This window comes from Rhynchophorus ferrugineus, unplaced genomic scaffold, assembly GCF_030347505.1.
Source record: "Rhynchophorus ferrugineus isolate W39M unplaced genomic scaffold, kcgeb_rfMv2 rfM4, whole genome shotgun sequence".
NCBI classification, from domain to species: domain Eukaryota; kingdom Metazoa; phylum Arthropoda; class Insecta; order Coleoptera; family Curculionidae; genus Rhynchophorus; species Rhynchophorus ferrugineus.
The window spans coordinates 12,544,686-12,564,457 of NW_027472583.1; the positions used below are offsets into that span (position 1 = coordinate 12,544,686).

Here is a 19,772-nt window from a genome sequence, read left to right on the forward strand (position 1 = left end):
TTTTAAGTAGTCTATGTTTAAAATGTTATATCTATAAATAAATAGCTTTTATCGTTGCCACAATCAGCGAGATTTTTTTGTATTTAGTATGACTTTTGATATAATAACTCGCTTCACTTTCATTTTTGATGCTGTCAGAATTGTCACATTTAAAGCACACATTTAAGTTTCTTTTACTCAAAGGACATACATTTCAACCAAATGATATAGACTGATTTTAAAAAGGAAATGATGACGCTTTATCATGAAGAAAAACTAGGTTATACTATTTATAGACCTTATAAATATTTAACAACAATTTGAAGTCAGTTTTCAGTCTAGGTCTGTTAAAAAATATGAATTCCCGAAGATACTACTATATGTGTTGAGAACATTGTCACGATCGATCGTCATATCGATCTCTAGCATGTTGGTTCTTTTTGTGGACTTGGTTGGACCACAGCTTCCAAATGTTCATCATTTCTCACATTGGCTTTTATTGCTATAGAACATTGTTCAAATAGAACAAAAGAAGTGAACGTTCTTTTGCTAGATTTTACTTCTTACGTGATACTTTTCATTGGTGATACAATATTATTTACACTTTTGAAACATAAAATTGATAATAGAAGTTACATATGCAAAGAAATTTTCGGAAGAACTCGAGTTTTCGAAAATCTAGAATGTGAATATTAAAAGAATGTAAAAAATAACATCAACACTTTTAATGTTGTTAGCATATGTAATTAATATTTATGATTTTATTTAAAACAAATAAATTTTCGTGTTTTATATTGCAAGATCAAAACCCAAGAAAAAATATTTTTATCATATATTTTTTTTACCAAAAATTAATAAGACGATGGGCAGACTTATTGGACTAGGTTTTTTCCTCCATATCAGTATGAATCATCGCTGGGAATTCACCAGGAAAAATATCGAATTACGTGTGTGAAAAACTCGCTAGAATGATTGACATTATTTCTAATTACACTAGCAGCAATTTCACAATCCGAAAACGTAATTTTAAGACGTTGCTGATTATCAATTGAACTTTTTGACACTAATTAAGTAGCATTAATGGTATAATGTAGTATAAAGCTCACAATATCTCCAATTTTAATATAAAATATTTTTATATAAATTCATTGAAAAATAAGAAGAAAAAAATTGATAAAAATTTTTTATTTTAATTCTGATGAAATATAGTTATATTAAGTCGTGATAATAATACGTTTATTATTCATTTAATAATATAATTTTTTGACTTGCGTAATTAAGAATTAAATGCCAAAACTAAACTTAAACAAAGTAGTTACCTTCAGGTAAGAAGCGTAATCCTCCGGACTCATCCTCCAATGATGTTTGACATCCATTAGGACTCCCGAATGGTACGATAAACAGCAACAGAAAGAGAAAGTATCCAGACTCCCACACCGAATCGATCTACTTTATCCACGATTTCAACAAACTCAAATAGAATATTGCCAAGCATCTCATAACGGGCGCCTTACCGCGACGTATTTGTTTTACTAATTTGTTTTACCCGCAAAAAAAAGCAAAGCCATCATATGTCTATCGCAAGACGAGCTCACAGTCAACTGTTCGAACGATGGTCTCGGAAAGGTCAATGACGATTCGTCCGATACACATTTAACCGCTTCCAACACTTATCGAATGCATGTCTATGTCAGTATGTGTGTGTTTTTATTATTATTCTACGTAGCGATTGGCTGATGCAAACTGGAGGGGAGATAGCAATTCGTTTATTAATATAATGTTTATTAATGGATTCAAGATAAGAACGCATCGCGAGCAAACGCCGAAGAACGTCAATCGGAATCGAACAATGCCCCATTTCCGATAAAATAGGGTTACATTGAGATAGGGTTTAACCGACTGTAAATAAAACAATTAAATCGAAATTTATCAATAAACAATGAGTCCCAGTCAGAACAATGTCTTTGTTTTAAATTTACCAGTGGGAAAATTCGATATTATGGAATATTAACAGTAAACTTTAATATATTCGTTAAAAATCCCCTGCGTTATTATGAGACATCGATAATCCAAGCTCATAAATGTTTCATGGAACTCTATCGTGTCATATGTCTTTGCTAGGTCTGGATGCACGTAATCATTGTGTATATGCTAACAAGTCAATTGAAAAGTTCCCTGCCTGACACATAGATGGCGCTACTAGAATTAAATCCATAGGTTTTTTTGTTAGCCCTAACCCTCAAAAGATGCGTGTATAAATTTGACAGCTGTTGGATCATTAGTTTGTGAATTATAGTATTTTCAGTAAAGCAACTTTTGTTATTGTGAAAAAAACGGATAATAGTATGAAGTAAAAACTTGGCTTGATGCCGAGTTTCCGGACAATACCCCAGAAAAATCAACCACCAAGTATCGGTATGCTAAGTTTAGACGTGGCGAAATGAGCACCGAAAACGGTGAACGCAGTGGACGCCCAAAAGAGGTTGTTACCGACGAAAACATTTAATGAATGGCCATAAATTCAAATTGAATGAAATAGTAGAAACTAAAGATATCAACTGAACGTGTACATCATATCATTTACGAAGATTTGGGTATGAGAAAGTTCTGTGCAAAGCGGGTGCCGCGCCATTTCACTTTTAACCAAAAACAACGACGAGTTGATGATTCCGAGCAGTGTTTGAAGATGATCAAGCGTAATAAACCCGAGTTTTTACGTCGATATGTGACAATGGATGAAACACGGCTCCATCGTTTCACTCCGAAGTCCAATCGACAGTTATCCGAGTGGACTGCACACGATGGACCCGCTCCAAAACATGGGAAAACGCAACAGTCTGCTGGCAAGGTTATGGCGTCTGTATTTTGGGATGCGCATAGAATAATTTTCATTGACTATCTTGAAAAAGGAGTTATTGGACCGTTTGAAGGACCAAATCACCTAAACACGGCCGCATTTGGAGCAAAAGAGTGGTCATCAAGCCAATGCCCCGTGTCGCAAGTCAGTGGAAATGATGGCAAAAATCCATGAATTGGGTTTCGAATTGCTTCCTTCATCTACCGTATTCTCATTCATCACTGGTCACAGCAACTATTTTCTGTCCTCATATCTCAAAAGAATGCACGCTGGGAAGAAATGTTCGTTGAATGAAGAAGTGATCGGTAAAACTGAGGCCTATTTTGAAGCAAAGGACAATTGTGTAAAAAAAAACAAAAAAAGTATTTCACTATGGTAGGCCAGCGACTTTTCAATTGACCTGTTAAAGTGCACTGCATTTCGTTCGATAACTTGTTGTGTAATATTTGAACCTCAAGCTCATTCACATTACATACAATAATTGTATAATCATCCTATAATTAGATACCACGTACTCATACTGGTTTTAGCATTTGATGGCAGATTAAAATCTTATTGTGTCTTGAGTTATACGTCTGAAGAGTATTTTACTATATAGATGTTAAAGCTGATAGAATGTATGTCAAATGTGAGATCATTTGGAATTTTTCTCTATTGTTTGGTAGAATCAATTTTATCGCTACTACCTTTGTAGATGCTTCTTGGCCCTCATCTACTGCTAAAAGCATCGTATTATTCATGCAGCTATCATACCTTTGTTTGCTTCTGAAGATATGATATGTCTGTTGAAAATACGTGATGTTAATTTTTCAATATACCGCTTTAGAAGTATTTTAATTATTTAAATCTAATCTTTGAGTGAAACTTTGTCGAAATCTGTGTCTAAAAAAACTCAGAATTTGAGTTTTAGTCAATTCAATTAGGCATCGAAAAAACATCCTAAACCTTCAAACCTTCAAAACCTTTGTTCATTTGCGGCTAGGTGGCTCGAGCTATAAATTTGGTAACAAAGCTGAAACTTGACACTTTCTGCTTTCAGAAGGCTATTCTAGAAAATAAGAAGGCGTAGAGTATTTATGTTTATATTTGGTGGATATAATCAAGAAGTTAGTGGATATTTTGTTTTTTTTTTTTGGTAATTATATACTTCCTATTCGAACAATTCGATTTATATACAAAGGATTTTGGTTTAATTTTTTTCGAAAAAGGTTTTGTTGAAAGCATCTCTTTCGAATTGGAGCATTTTTCAACATGGCTGACAAACCAAACTTTTAAAAAACTTATAAGCTTACGTGTTAAATATTCTTATTTTGTTAACTGTGTTTTTATGCTTCTTTTTTATTTAAAATGATTTGTCTAAATCTGAAGACATTTTAGGTGTTGTGTGTAGTACCGTTTCAAATAGAATGCACAGCTTTCCTAGGGAACCTGCTCTATGTCAGAAATGGCTTTTAGCAATAAATAATCAAAAATTGATAGGAATCTCTTATGAGGTATTACATAAGAGCAAAAGAGTTTGTAAAGTATATTTCACACAGGCTATCTACAAACCGAAAAGTGGAAGAGTATTGCTTAACAGGGATTATTTAATAGTTATTACTTATTTGAAAAATATAATATGCCTCTATTTTAGCTGTGGTATAGAAAAAGGAAAACATTGTACGATTGATGTAATTTGACAAAGTCAGGGACTTTTTTTACTTTGTTAGTAAATTATTTCTCGACAGTTCTATTTAATTCCCAGTTTATTCACAAAACTTATTTAACAAGCAGGTGTTTGACGTTTTGGTGGATGAGAAAAGTGAACAGGAGAGCAAAAGGCAAAAATGAAACATTTTTAATGCAACATCTAAATATAACACAGCTTATATGGATGACGTACAGTTATATACTTACAATCAATATTTGTCAAAAAAAAAGATTAAAAAGACATCAAAACAAATAGTCTTAAGACATATATATTGTACTGTACTTTGTATTTGGCCCAGTTATATTTAAGATAATATAAAATGTTCTATATTCAATAGTTTATTAAAGTTTCTATATTTAAAAGTATAAGTTTTGTGTTAAATCTGTTATATTACGTTTTAATGTATTGTTAGTATAATATATTGTCATTAAACATAGAAAATTCTATCAATTTTCCTTTGATATAATTATAATGTAAATTATATATATATTTAAATTAAATGTATTTTCAAGCTTATATTGCATTTTTATTTTTACTATTTTTGTTACTGCCATAATTATTAGTAAAATATTTTAAATTTCCGGCTACTGATATTTTAAGTAGTGCCCTCTGGTAGCAAATGAATGCTAAACCTGTTCACAGATAATACATGGGAGATACACTTGTAATTCCTCTGTGTTTTGTGTTCATCAGATATAACGCTTTGTGTTTGACTTGGCTTATACACGTTTTCGAAATTCTGAAGAAGTGCGAAAATGAATGGATGATAGAATCGCTGCTAAACATCGAGAAAGACGTGAAAATGTTGGGAAATATGATTATTAATAGATAAATATTGCCAAAAAGTTTAAAAAACTAAAATACATGAAATCACTTCATATATTTTGAGCGATGATATGACACATGTAACAGATAATTTCATAGAAAGTTATTATATGCTACCGTTGCGGTTGCGATCCAGTATAGATCTTAAAGCACATCTATTTGTTTGATAGCTATTAGGCTCTACAATTGTGGTTAACCACTATCTACTCTACGCTAGGGGTGTCGGTCACCGAGAAAAATATCTTGATAAAAAAATACGATATTTTTTTACAAAATATAATGATATCCTTAAAATTAAGTACCAATATGTAAGATTTATTTAAGATAATTAAATGGTTTTTTATACTGTTTAATAAATATAATTTTTTTTGAAAAAATGCCGATATATCGGTCAAACAAATAACGGCCAAAAATATGGATATTTTTTCGGCATCCCTACCTTACGCAATATGTTACATTTTAAGGCCGTAAAAATGTGTTGACACTGCAAGTCTCTAGGTTTGCGTCTATTTGCATCTTTCTTATCTGAGACGTCTGAAACGTACGACTATATTCATTATTTCCTGTTGACGTTAACAAAACCATATTAATTTCAATTTCAAATAGATAGCAAAAGGTCTTGTGAACAGAAAATAAGAAATATTTCTAATACCATGATTCTTTATGGTGAAGACAACTTGCCTTTGGTTGGAAATGTTGTAAAAGCGAATTATTTTTTAATATAATTTTTTTTAAATTCATCTCTAAAAAAACGAACAAAAAAGAAACACTTGTTAAAGTTTACATTAACGGTAAAACATCGATCATATTTTAAGGGCCATTTGATATTTTATTGATGTATTTTATGTTTCTGGGAAAATTGAGATACCGGTAAAGAAACCAAAAGAGCGAGATTGTCACCTCTGCTCGATTGGGATTTGCCACCCTTGCAGACACCCAGCACCAAAAACAATTGCCATAATTGGCAACATGTTTGGTCCCCTCGTCGAAGTGCAATTGCCAAATGTGATAACTTAACATACCCAAGAGAGCTCGAGCTCTATGAAAGATCATTTATGCAGCCGCGACCGTCAGAGTAACTAAGTTTTTCAATCGTGTCGATTATACAGTGTTTTATGCTGCACAACCCGAGTTTTCAAGACGGTTAGTTTTTCAAACAGTATTCCAGTGTTCTTTTTATTTTAATTCTATTCATTGAACTATTTATTTACCTATTCGTTTATCAATTCAGTTATCTATTCAGTTATCAATTTATTCTGAACATTCTCCGCTATTTATTTATTTAATTATTATAACTCATAATCACTATAAATCAATGATAATAGTTTATGGTTACAACTGTAAATATAAATTGTAGCTATCCTATAAACCAGAGGCTAATCCCATAGTGGCCAAAGTTTCTGATGTATAGTTATGATCTATGGATAATTTGAAGCATATATATACGCCACCGAAAGTGGTTGCTAATGACTCTTGATGGCAGCGTATCAAGCGTGTGGCTTAAATCTTTCTCCCTTGTACGCATTGCACGTTCATCATAGCTGGAGCTGGAGAAGTGAGTGCACTAGTAATAGTACTGCTCATTTGTTTATTTGTTTATTTATTTTAAAAATACAGCTTAATCCTAGCGAGGCCTACAAACCTTAATGACAGTATATCTTGCGCGTTATCCCCTTGATCACACTGCGCGTCATTATTGTTAGTGTTAGGACATAAGCTGGTACCTCGCGTGATATCCCTTCGTACCGTGTGCACATGTCATACTTCATCCAAGCACAGTTTATCATTGCTATCAGATATCGCTATTGTCTTTCATCATTATTCTCTAACGACACGTTTAGGCATTGTTTTCACTATCGGCATTGAAAACTCAACATACCGACGTACAAATTCAATTACCAATCAATTGGCCTTAATAATCAGTATCATCACCGTTATTAATCAACCTGGCCGATAATTCCTTTAATAATTATACGGCTGATATACAAATATCCTTTAAAAATAATTTATATTTTTCATTTACGCTCACATAATTAAGTTCATTCTACAGGGTGTTTGAATTTTTTTACTCAAAAAAAAACATTACCATATAAAAATAACTTTAACATTTTCACATTTAGTTTATCCAATTATGACCTCATGTGAAAATGATTGATAAAATTAGTAAAGTAAATAATTTGTGGACAGAATAAATATTATTTTTGAAAATTATCCATTACATAATATACGCTAATGATTTTACGCACCTCTGCTGAAATACAGGGCATTCTAATCAAAATTCGCTAAATATCAAATCATGTATGTACTCGCAGAGCTTGATTTTTTCGCATGTCCGTTAAACATTATCATTTTTATTTAAAATTTTATTAATTATACCGCCATACTGATTATTTCTATGCATTATATATCTATGTCGAGAATTCAACCAACACAATTGCGAGACGTTCTATTACTCATAATAAACAAATCAATTAACATTCGTCTGCATGATTATTTTAACAATAAACAATTTGTTTGAACGCATTTAGGTTCGTGTGTCATCGAGCTTTGAGATTATTAAGTTTTATTGTGGTTATGAATGTTTACAGCTATATTTAAATAAATAAATATATAAAAAAATGCTCTAAATTGAAATATAGACATATCCTTAGTATCGATAGTGCCTTCGTCTATCGAACAAGTCGGCACTTAAATCAATAAGACAATAGACTATGAGTCTAAGTAACAGCTGAATTGAAAAGTCCCCGGCCTGACACATAAATGGCGCTACTAAAATTAAATACACTTGTTTTTTAGTTAACCCTAGCGCTCCAAAGATGTGTGTATAACTTTGACAGCTGTCGGATCATTAGTTTGTGAATTATAACATTTTGAGTGCAGCAAGATTTGTTATTTTGAAAAAAAAAATGGACAAAAAGGAATTTCTCGTGTTGATAAAAATATTGCTTTTTGAAGGAAAAAAGTACAGTTGAAGCAAGAACTTGGCTTGATACCGAGTTTCCAGGTACTGCCCCAGGAAAATCAACCATCAAGGATTGGTATGCTAAATTTAGACGTGGTGAAATGAGCACCGAAGACGGTCAACGTAGTGGACGCCCAAAAGAGATGATTTTGAGTGACCGTAAATTGAAATTGAATGAAATAGCAGACACTCTAAAGATATCAATTGAACGTGTATATCATATCATTCGCGAATATTTGAACATGAGGAAGCTCTGTGCAAAGTGGATGCCGCGCGAGCTCGCTTTTGACCAAAAACAGCGACGAGTTGATGATTCGGAGCAGTATTTGAAGATGATCAAACATAATAAACCCGAGTTTTTGCGTCGATATATGACAATGGATGAAACATGGCTCCATCATTTCACTCCGAAGTCCAATCGACAGTCATCCAAAGCGTGGAAAAACGCAATAGTCGGCTGGCAAGATGGCGTCTGTATTTTGGTATGCGTATCGAATTATTTTCATTGACTGACCTCGAAAAAGGAAGAACCATCAACAGCGATCATTACATAGCGTTATTGGGCCGTTTGAAGGACGAAATCGGTGAAAAACGGTCGCTTCGTCAAGACAAAGCACTGTGTCACAAGTCAGTGAAAACCACGGTAAAAATGCATGAATTGGGCTTCGAATTGCTTCCACATCCACCGTATTCTCCAGTTTTGGCCCCCAGCGACTATTTCCTGAACTAATTCTGCTAAAAAATAATGGTAGGCTGGGGAATTTTCAATTGATCTGTTATCTCAGTTCAGGGTACATCTCAAAGGGTGGATTGGAATTACCTCAAGTGTACCTATATTTGTTGGAATCTCAAAGCTTTGAAGGAACCTAGTCCAGATTTTAGTTAACTAATTTATAAATAATAATACTATAATAATATATAATAACAATAATAACTAATTTATAAATAAACAATCACCAGTAAGGAAGCCTTATCTAATAAAATTCTGATCTAAATATTGCATTAAGTTAATGAAAACCGTAAAATATTATCAATGCTAATTAAAATAATAATTTAAGACCTTTCTTGATGATTAACAGAAATGATTAGATACTTATTATTCCTTGTTTCCTTTCCTGTTTTTACTACAACGGTAAATGTATATATTATATGTATAACATATTTCTATTTAAAAATATACCAGATATTCTATAAAATACAAAACATTTAACTTGTAATGTAAATAATATTAATACTAACTCTGGAAACAAGAATTATATGTCACAGTAGATCCATACACATAGTCTAAAATAGAAATATCTGACCTATATTAAATTATCTTGAACTCTAATTTAAGTTTTATTATTTACTACTTGAAGAAAAGTATACTAGTGCGCAGATATTTATAATTTCAATGCCAACAAATAACTAAATATTTTGGACGACAATAAACAGTATTTCGTTTACTAATGATGTGTCATCGTTACCCCAACTGAATGTGGATTGATATGTGGAAGAAAATACAGTTCTGATAACTGAAAAGAGAAGATAAGGATTGTGAGACCTAACGGCAAATATGGACTAGTTTCAATTGGAATCTATTTACACTTTCGGATGAGAGTATGCAGTTTATATGAAGTCTTAAAAGCTATGGAACATATAGCCCGTCCAATAAAATAGCCAATGCACGTCAGCAACACTGTCTAACACACGTTTTACTAATTAGCATTACTGCAGATAAAAAGGAACAAAATAAAGTATGATGCGTCTGAACATGTAACCTAATTAATCTACGAAATTTGGTTTGTGTTGTTATTGGTCGAGGCCGTTGCCATATGTCTGCAAAATTATTCAAAACATTAATGATAATAATCTGATGTTATAAATCCCTAAATGTTATTTTGGCGCTTGTTTTGATAAATTCCAGCTGTTGTTTACTATTTCACGTCAAGTCTCTATCATGCTCATGATATGATCAGTTTCTTCGATCAGGAACGAGAAATTGCGGGACCCATTATGCCACTAAAATCAGTTATGGTGAATACAGAGGTGAACGAAGCGAACGTTCGGGGTCTGCGCGAGAACCTGAATTCGGCGAAAATCTGTCCGTTCGCGGTGATCGAAATCAATTCGTGGGACGATCGGTCCTTCTCGGAAAGCTTCGGTCTCCAAAAATCATTTGACGGTTTTCATCCATTGGTTCGGAACCCTGTATTCTTTTGTTAATAACCATACTTTTCACAATGGCATGCTAAAATAAAATGTTTTGCGAATCATCTTTCGACGGTACGTGTAGTGTTCTTTTCCTAAAAAGCAATGTTTATTGCTAAAATAATATGTACCCTCCAATCGTTTTTAAAAGAGTATAAAATTATTGTAAGTATGGCTGGCAACATAAGCAAAATTATGATAAGGAAGAAAATATGAACAATATCGAAATTCAACTGCTTTGAAGTTTATTATAAGTGTATTATTAAGTTTATTATAACTATTTATAGATTCGTGAAGAGATTTCAAACACTTACAATTCTGTAACGATTACAAAATGATCCAAAATTACCAGAAAATATATTCAGTCCAAAGAGAAAAGAACGTATATCTGTAAATTTCACCATGAGGTAGACATAATAAAACCTTATATTAATAATATTACCTTATATAACAATTTAAAAACACAGCCATCTTTATAGTGAAAGAGACTGAATTAAACACATAATAAAAAAATTATAGTTGTATAATATAATAAACAGTAAATTACCAACCAATATATGCCAATATATATTTGCATTATATATTATATATTATTAATATTGGTGTAAATATAAATGTATATAAAATATATATAAAATGCATTCAGGACTGTTAGATATATAAATATTTACTCCGTTAAGAAAATGTATTAACACGCAAATATATGTAGTTTGAATACCAATATTAAATAAATATTTTAAACGATGTATATTGAAAAAATACGGTGTGTTTATTGCGGCTATGTAAGACATTGAGTGTTAAGAATTAATATTTATTATTTACTATTTAATATTTACCAATCAACATGCAATATTCCATTAGAACGTTTAAAAAATATGCACCAAAAAATATTAAAATATAAAAGTGCAAGACCAAAGCCAGTGTCATTTTCGTGCTCTCCATGTTTGTTAACTCTATGATGAAGCCGTGTTGAAGCTGAATATGACACACAAACACACAATGACCGAACGCTGAAAATGGTCGCTATAAATTGGTTGGCCGAGGCGAGAGGCAACCTGGAAGAGAACAGTTTTGTATGAATAACGATCAATTCAAAAGTGAGAAGTTATTTTTAAAAAAATTTAAGCAAGCGACCGGTTCTATATTAAATGGAAGCCAGAAAATACCGACGTTGATTAAGATCGCACCAGTTTGAACGAGATTGCTTAAAAGTGAATCTGCTACGAAGATGATTAAGATTAATTTAATGAGAGCGATTGTAGTTTAAATCGTAACGTTCTTTTAACACATTTATATAAAAAATATTTACTCTATGCCCTAAAAAACAAAACTATTAAAATGTAATAAATATTCAATATATCTAAGCAATATTTATAGCATCAAATACACCAAATTCACGACAAAGTCGTTAAAAATCGTGAAACCAATACTTATTATGGTGGATTAAATTACTATAAAGATTGATTAAAATAATGATTACAAATAATTAAAAAACATTAGATCAAAAGCTGTTTCTTTTATTTTGGTACCATCGAACGACTTAATTAGACTTAACAAACTTCAATCAATATAATATTCCAAAATAGATTAAACAAAAGATTAATTAAAAAACACAAGTATCTCTCTATCTCAAAAATTTAATATGAAATAAGGGTATTAATAAGAATAATTAATAATAAGAATAAAAATAATATGAATAGATTGATCTATAAGAAAATGAGTAAAATTTTCTAATAAGAAATCTTTCTAATAAGAATTTTTTTTTAAAGAAACGTAAGCCTGTCTTAACATTTCAAGTATTACTGCTAAAATTATTTTACTAAAACTACTTCTGTTCATATCCAAATTAACTTGATGGATGATTAGATATATGTTACATTATAACCGGTCAATTCAAAATTTCCCTGCCTGGCATATAGATAGCGCTACTAAAACTAAGTCCATATGTTTTTTAGTTACCCCTAACTCTCAAAAGATGCGTGTATAAATTTGACAGCTGTCGGATCATTAGTTTGTGAAATATAGCATATTGAGTGAAGCAACTTTCGTTATTGTGAAAAAAATGGATAAAAAGGAATTTCGCGTGTTAAATATTGCTTTTTCAAGGGAAAAATTACAGTTGAAAAACTTAGCCTGACACCAAGTTTCCGGACACTGTCCCAGGAAAATCAACCATCAAGGATTTTTATGCTTAGTTTATATGTGGTGAAATGAGCACCGAAAACGGTGAACGCAGCCGCGTGAGCTCACTTTTGACCAAAAACAAGGACGCGGTATGATGATGAGAGGTAGTAAACCCGAGTTTCTGGGTCGAAATGGGACAATGGATGAAACATGGCTCCATCATTTCACTCCGAAGTCCAATCGACAGTCATCCAAGTGGATTGCACACGATTAACTCGGTCCAAAGCGTGGAAAAGCCAACAGTCGGCTGACAAGGTCATGGCGTCTGTATTTTGCGATTCGCATGGAATAATTTTCATTGACTGCCTCGAAAAAGGAAGGACCATCAACAGCGACTATTACATAGAGTTATTAGACCGTTTAAAAAAAAAGTGCTGCTTCACCAAGACAGTGCACCGTGTCAGAAGTCAGTGAAAACGATGGCAAAAATCCGATAATTGGGCTTCGAATTGCTTGCTCATCTACCGTATTGTCCAGATGTGGCTTTCAGCGATAATTTCCTGTTCTCAGAAGAAATTTTCGTCGCATGAACAGTTGGTCGCCGAAACTGAGGCCTATTTAGAAGCAAAGGTCAAATCGTACTACAAAATGATATCAAAAAGTTGGCGGGTCGCTATGATCAGTGTGTCACCCTTGAAGGGAGTTATGTTGAATAAAGAAAACTAATTTTGCCCAAAAATATTGTTTTACTATGGTAGGTCGGGGACTTAATTATAAGAAAATACATAAATATTAAATAAGAATATAAGAATACATAAAATAAAGTTCTACTCTATAAATTAGAAGTATAATAAGTAGTCATTTTTTTGGGTGAAAATGAATGCATTATCTTAAAACTCATAAAAAATGTGTAGTATTGATGAATGGACTTGAGTGCTTGGTGAATATACTCTACACTAGTGTATGATAAGGTCTCTTGTTTAAGGTTTAAAATGCATCTAGCTGGTCTCATTAGGTCCAGAACACTAGCCCAAACAAAGATCACATGGCTTTGCCGATATTCATAACGTTCTATAACGATATTTTGCCCTTAAATCTATTAAAGCCTATCAAATCATCAATTGTGATACGACATATTATTTTAGATCAGTCTGAATGTTTCCAAATATATTGATCTAATGTCAGTTACAAGTTAAACAATTACGAGGAGGTAAGTAATAACTCATTCATGTAGAAACAAATCAAGAAATGAATTTTAATGAAAGGTGAACGAATTTGTTATAGAATTGATTTGATTGAACCAAATTCTTTCTCCAGGCATCACCTATGAATTGATAATGATCAATATATAACTACAGTTAACGTAGACCTTCAGTTCTTTGAAGTTCAAAACTAAATGTCGGGAACTATGGTCTTATCGGACATTTCCCAGGATAGATTACTCTACATCTCCCGATTTCGCGCATTCGCATTCTCCTGCATAGTATAAACCATAGAAAAGAATAAACTATATTGTGTTCCTTTTCTAATGGCGGTCCACCCTTTTCGAGACGATCAGATTAAAACAACAAAAAAATCTAGAATATTTAGATATTGTGTTTCATTAATAATTCTATAGTAATAAAAACTAAATTGTTGTGTTATTCTTGATGGTTTAACATACATTGGTTTTAAAATATGGAAGAACAAGGGTAAGTGCAGAATGTAATGAAAAATTTTTAAAAGTTGTCAAATCCAAACAGCATCAATTTTATTTATAGTGGACATTTTCGCCAAATTTATCATTTTCAACGACCTGGAAGAGCTATCAACATATGCCAAAATTTAATAGTAACAAGAACAGAGAAGAAAATGATTCTTGTTGTGTTGGAAGTAGTTAAGTCATTAATGAGATTTGTCCTTCAAGAATAGTAGCAAAAGCAAAAACATAATTTATTTTAGAAATGATTTAAATTTTATTTTATAGCTAAGATGTAGCTAGAGTTTGTTGAGAGAAATAGTCGAAGAATGTGAAATTCAGAGAATCAGAGAAGAAATTAGATAGCATTTTGCTAAAATGTAAGAAATGTGTACTGTGATACTTTGAAATAACTAAATTTCCTAGTAGACTTGGATCAAATAAACAAAATATAAACCTGTCAATGACACCCTAATGATCTAATGACAAAAAAAATACAATGCATTATTATATAAGAATATAGGTAAATAAATTATTGTTTTGTTAAGATATTGATGTATTAACTGAGATTCCTTTCAGCTTACGATAAGTACGATAATCCAATCATTTTATGCATTCATTAATGAGATTTGTGGTTCAAGAATAGTAGTAATCATAGTTGATCATTATTTGGAGCTTTTTAGGAGAACTTCATTGCTTTCATACATAGTGGTGGCATTTTCATTTGATTTTAACTATATTGGCTGGGTTTGATCTAAACGATTTTGGTCTTTTTATGGTAATGTTTATTTATATGGTACTTGGAGATCTTGTTAATTGTACAAATATGTAAATTAATTTAAATATGGGGTTTTTATAAAAATATGAAGGCGTATAGAAATTATTTTTATTGCTTCATTTTATTGATTTATTTTTTAAATAAAATGTATTATTTCAAAAAAATGTCAATGTATTTATCATAGTTGTGTATTTTTATTTATAAAAAATAATGATGTGTAATATGATATTTTTATAAAAATAGAATAGATATATTACATAGATACGTATATATTAATTATATTTTTATTATTTCTTTTTATTCAATTCTTTTTTAAATAAAATGTGTTATTTCCAAAATTTTACCATTTTTATTTACCTCCTGAACCTATTTACCTGCTTAATATATTCGACATTAAATCTAATAATCAGGATAAAAAATTAAGTAAATGAAGTTGGATATACGCATGCGTCAAACACAGATTATTTTCTGTTTTAAAATTAAATGAAGCTCAATAAGCGCATTCGCCAAAACCGGAGATGTTGTGGACTAATATATCCTTGTATCGACGGTTTGGTGCAGAGCAGAAAATTACACAATTGTACAAATACAGCCTGCCATACAAGAGAAAGAAATTTTATTATATAGAAATACTTGGCACGATTCTCGGTACGTTTAACTCTATAAAAAAGTTGTTTACATCTTTTGGAAATAATTTTTCGGCCATTCCAAGTTCTCTTTTAGTTTGTTACAAATGTTCTATTTTGTTACAAATGTAAGTTTCAAATTGATTTTGTTATGATGATAATTTTGTATATAAAGAATAATTTGTATATATTTAAAAGTGATGTATTTAAAATTAAGTATGTTTAAAAGTAACAGATTCAAAACTGACAACCAATACTTAGAAGATGAACAATTCGTTGGAAATCTCAAACTTACTTTTTTTATTTTAAGAATAATTTGCAAGTATTTATTCGAAAATCCAAAGAACAATCAGGAAAATAACTGAATGAAAAAAAAACGTTCAACCAAAATCAGGAATGAATAGAAAGAAAGTGTATTTAAAATAATAGATATATTTTAAATTAGATATTTTTAAAAGTAGTAAATTTAGAACTGACAATAAATACGTGGAAGTTGACCAATTTTTTGGAAGCCTTCAATTTATTTTCATTACCAACTGAATCATTTCCTCATTTAAAATTTTTAGGAAAGAATACAGTTAAATTTATTTAAAAATTGGCCACACAAAAATTGCGTATAACAACAATTAACAGAGGTAAATAATTGATGCATCATCCAATTGTGACTTATTTGATTAGTCTAGTTGGTTCATCTGTTGATCGAATTCGCTTGTTCATAGTGTGAGTATTCAATAAAACAATCATCATTAATAAATCAAAAAGATGTTCTATAAGGTATATATAATACTTATAATAATAATATAAAATAAATAGTAGCTTCTTACGTTTTAGGGCTTGCATGTATTTCGATTTCTTTGGTAAAAATATGAGGTACTAATGTAGACAACAGTTAAATAACAAAACCTATCTATTCAGTTTTGTAGTTTTGAAATTTCCCTCCAAACAATAACAGTTTTCCATATAATATTATTGAGTTATTCATGGAACCCTCAGATGTTCAATATTTTTGCTACTTTATTAAATAAAACCCCTGCCAAGTCCCATCAATTTTAGAAATATATGGGCGTGCATCTTGTCCCAATTACCGATTTTGGTTTCAACGATTTGAAAGTGGTGGTTTTGATATCAGTGGCATAGAACGACCTAGCGAAAAAACAAAAATGTTCAAAAGCAATGAACTGAAAGATTTATTAGATGACAAGCCAGCTCAAACTCTTAAGTAACTTTTAGATAGTCTTGCAATTGATGAATCAACTGTTTCTAGAAGTTTACGTGAAATGGGATGAATTAACAAATAAAATTAAAAATAAAAAAACTCCTCTTTGTATATTAATTTATACAAAAAAGTGAGAAAATAAATTGTATTTTATTTACAATAGTGTTTTCTCCCCTTAACAACTCAAAGATCCTCTTCCATCGAAGATGTCATCACAACGTTTCTCCACACATTGCAAGATTTGTGGCAGGTAGGTACACTGTTGCATGGGAAATTCTGCTACATTTTTGACTACCACCATCGCTCAAAAAGTATTAAAAAAGAATCGTTCTTTCGATACCTTTGATGATTTTGATTTTATATCAATTATTCTCAATAAAAGCCTATTTAAAGTAAAAAGAGATCAGAATACATGCAAGCACGTAATATCATATAGTCCAGATATATTCCCTTATATTCGCGAAATTTTTAGTGGATTGACGAAGAGTTATTTATTTTTCAGTGGCAAAGACATTTATGTGGATAAAGACTTCAATATCAAAATTACTAAGTAAAACAGGTTATATTTTTTTAAACACTAACTTTCATTAGATTAAGAAATTAATAGAGGCTATACGATAATTGAAAGAACATTATTTATCAGAATAAACTTCCAAGATTAATCATACTTTTGCATTATGTCGTTGTTTTAAATAATATATATAATTTTTTTCTCAATAAATGCCCTTTTAAAGTGTCAAATGATCAGAATACATGCAAGCGTGTAATCTCATGTGGCCCAGATATTTTCCCTTATATTCGCGAAATTTTTAGTGAATTGACGAAGAGTTATTTATTTTTCAGTGGCAAAGACATTTGTGTGAATAAAGACTTCAATATCAAAATTACTAAGTAAAACAGGTTATATTTTTTTAAACACTAACTTTCATTAGATTAAAAAATTAATAGAGGCTATACGATAATTCAAAGAACATTATTTATCAGAATAAACTTCCAAGATTAATCATACTTTTGATATTATGTCGTGATTTTATATAATATATATAATTTTTTTCTCAATAAATGCCTTTTTAAAGTGACAAATGATCAGAATACATGCAAGCACGTAATATCATATAGTCCAGATATTTTCCCATATATTTGCGGCATTTTTACTTCCGCTAGATCAAAAAATTAATATAGGCTATATCATAATTAAAAACACATTATTCATCAAAATAAACTTCCAAGAATATTCATACTTGTGATATTCTATCGTGATTTTGAATAATATATATTATATCAATTTTTCTCAATAAATGCACATTTAAAATGAAAAATGATCAGAATATATGCAAGCGCGTAATCTCATGTGGCCCAGATATTTTCTCTTATATTTGTGAAATTTTTAGAGGATTGGCGAAGAATTATTTATTTTTTAGTGGCAAAGACATTTGTGTGGATAAACACTTCAATATCAAAATTACTAAGTAAAACAGATTATATTTTTTTAAACACTAACTTTTATTAGATCAAAAAATTAATAGAGGCTATACGATAATTGAAAGAACATTATTTATCAGAATAAACTTCCAAGATTAATCATACTATTGATATTCTGTCGTAATTTTAAATAATATATATAATTTTTTTCTCAATAAATGCCCTTTTAAAGTGACAGATGATCAGAATACATGCAAGCAAGTAATATCATATAGTCCAGATATTTTCCCATATATTTGTGGCATTTTTAGAGAATTGGATTATTTATTTTTCGGTGATAATGACGTTTGTGTGGATAAAGACTTCTGGAGAAGATCAACTAAAACTTTCATTAGGTCAAAAAATTAATATAAGCCGCACAACTATTGAAACAACATTATTTACCATAATAAACTTCCAATTCATGATACAAAGCAAGAAAGGAAACGTTTTGCTTATATAACCTGCTTACCTGGCATATTCCATGATGCTCGTGGTAATCCTCCATATTGGCCGAACCAAAATGATCGTAGAACAAACGCAATAGAAAAGAGACCAGACAGTATCAAATCGAAGCGACAGCAAGCAAAAATCAAAGGGCTATTAATCGATCACTTTAACCACCTTAAATCCACAACAACAAGACATCGTTGGCTGATCCAATTGCTGAACGGTATCGGGACACGGTCACTGCGTAGATCACTATTAAAAATACGCATACCGACTGGCCTGCGTTCCGCTCGTATTGGCAAAATAGCCGGTGAAACGACACAAACGTATATCCTATGGGTTCGTCTCTGCGGTCTAAAAATAAGGCAGTTCTTGTCAGAGTACAAGGGGAGTGTCTAGGAACTGGCTGATGTTTGTTGTTCCCGTTTTTTTTTCTATGTATCGAAGGGACTAGTGGCGACGAAAAAATAATAAATGAATTGCGTTTCGTGACTATTTTTAGTTTTGGCTCATGGACGTTTCCACACAATGCGCGATCTCTTTGAAAGTAATGAGGTCAAACCTTACATAGAGTTACGGCCGATATGGCAGCGATAATTAATTAGCTGCGTCATCTTATTAGGTACGTGAAAAATTGTATTTTGTGTGGGTACATTTCCAAAGCATCCATTCATCCGGTTGTTCGATATGTTTTGCTGTTCGATAGAAAAAACGACTAATTTTTAACCAACTTCGAAAAAGGAGGAGGTTCTATGTTCGGCTGTATATGTTATATATTTTTTTAATGTATATAACGATTTCTCCGTCACTAGTGGGCCTATTTTGAAAATCCTCCCAAGGTGGTTCCATTAGAACCAAATGAGGATCTGTTTTGGGAAGGAGAGAAAATGAGTAACTACCAGTGCCAAGCCCAAACAGTACAAACAAAATAAATCT

General features: G+C 31.2%; 1 protein-coding gene and 2 long non-coding RNA genes across 10 annotated transcripts in view; 2 read left to right on the plus strand and 1 right to left on the minus strand.

Moving 5' to 3' along the window:
• LOC143195419 (PRL-1 phosphatase) overlaps positions 1-19,772 on the minus strand; it is a 56,155-nt gene that overhangs the window by 29,944 nt on the left and 6,439 nt on the right. Inside the window, exon 1 of one of the 8 annotated variants that reach the window (XM_076402504.1) lies at positions 19,011-19,168. The exons of 2 other annotated variants lie outside the window; for them this stretch is intronic. In XM_076402504.1, coding sequence (XP_076258619.1) covers positions 19,011-19,034 — 24 coding nt within the window. In that variant the 5' untranslated portion in view covers positions 19,035-19,168. Of the gene's footprint in view, positions 1-1,298; positions 1,671-18,858; positions 19,184-19,772 lie in introns of those variants that run through there. 5 more of the 8 variants (XM_076402503.1, XM_076402502.1, XM_076402507.1 and 2 more) reach the window with 5 other exon arrangements.
• LOC143195420 (uncharacterized) lies at positions 9,863-10,868 on the plus strand. Its single transcript, XR_013005531.1, has 3 exons — positions 9,863-9,981; positions 10,285-10,329; positions 10,791-10,868. It is a non-coding gene; the product is annotated as an uncharacterized LOC143195420 (long non-coding RNA).
• On the plus strand, positions 15,042-19,083 carry LOC143195421 (uncharacterized). Its single transcript, XR_013005532.1, has 2 exons — positions 15,042-17,484; positions 18,404-19,083. It is a non-coding gene; the product is annotated as an uncharacterized LOC143195421 (long non-coding RNA).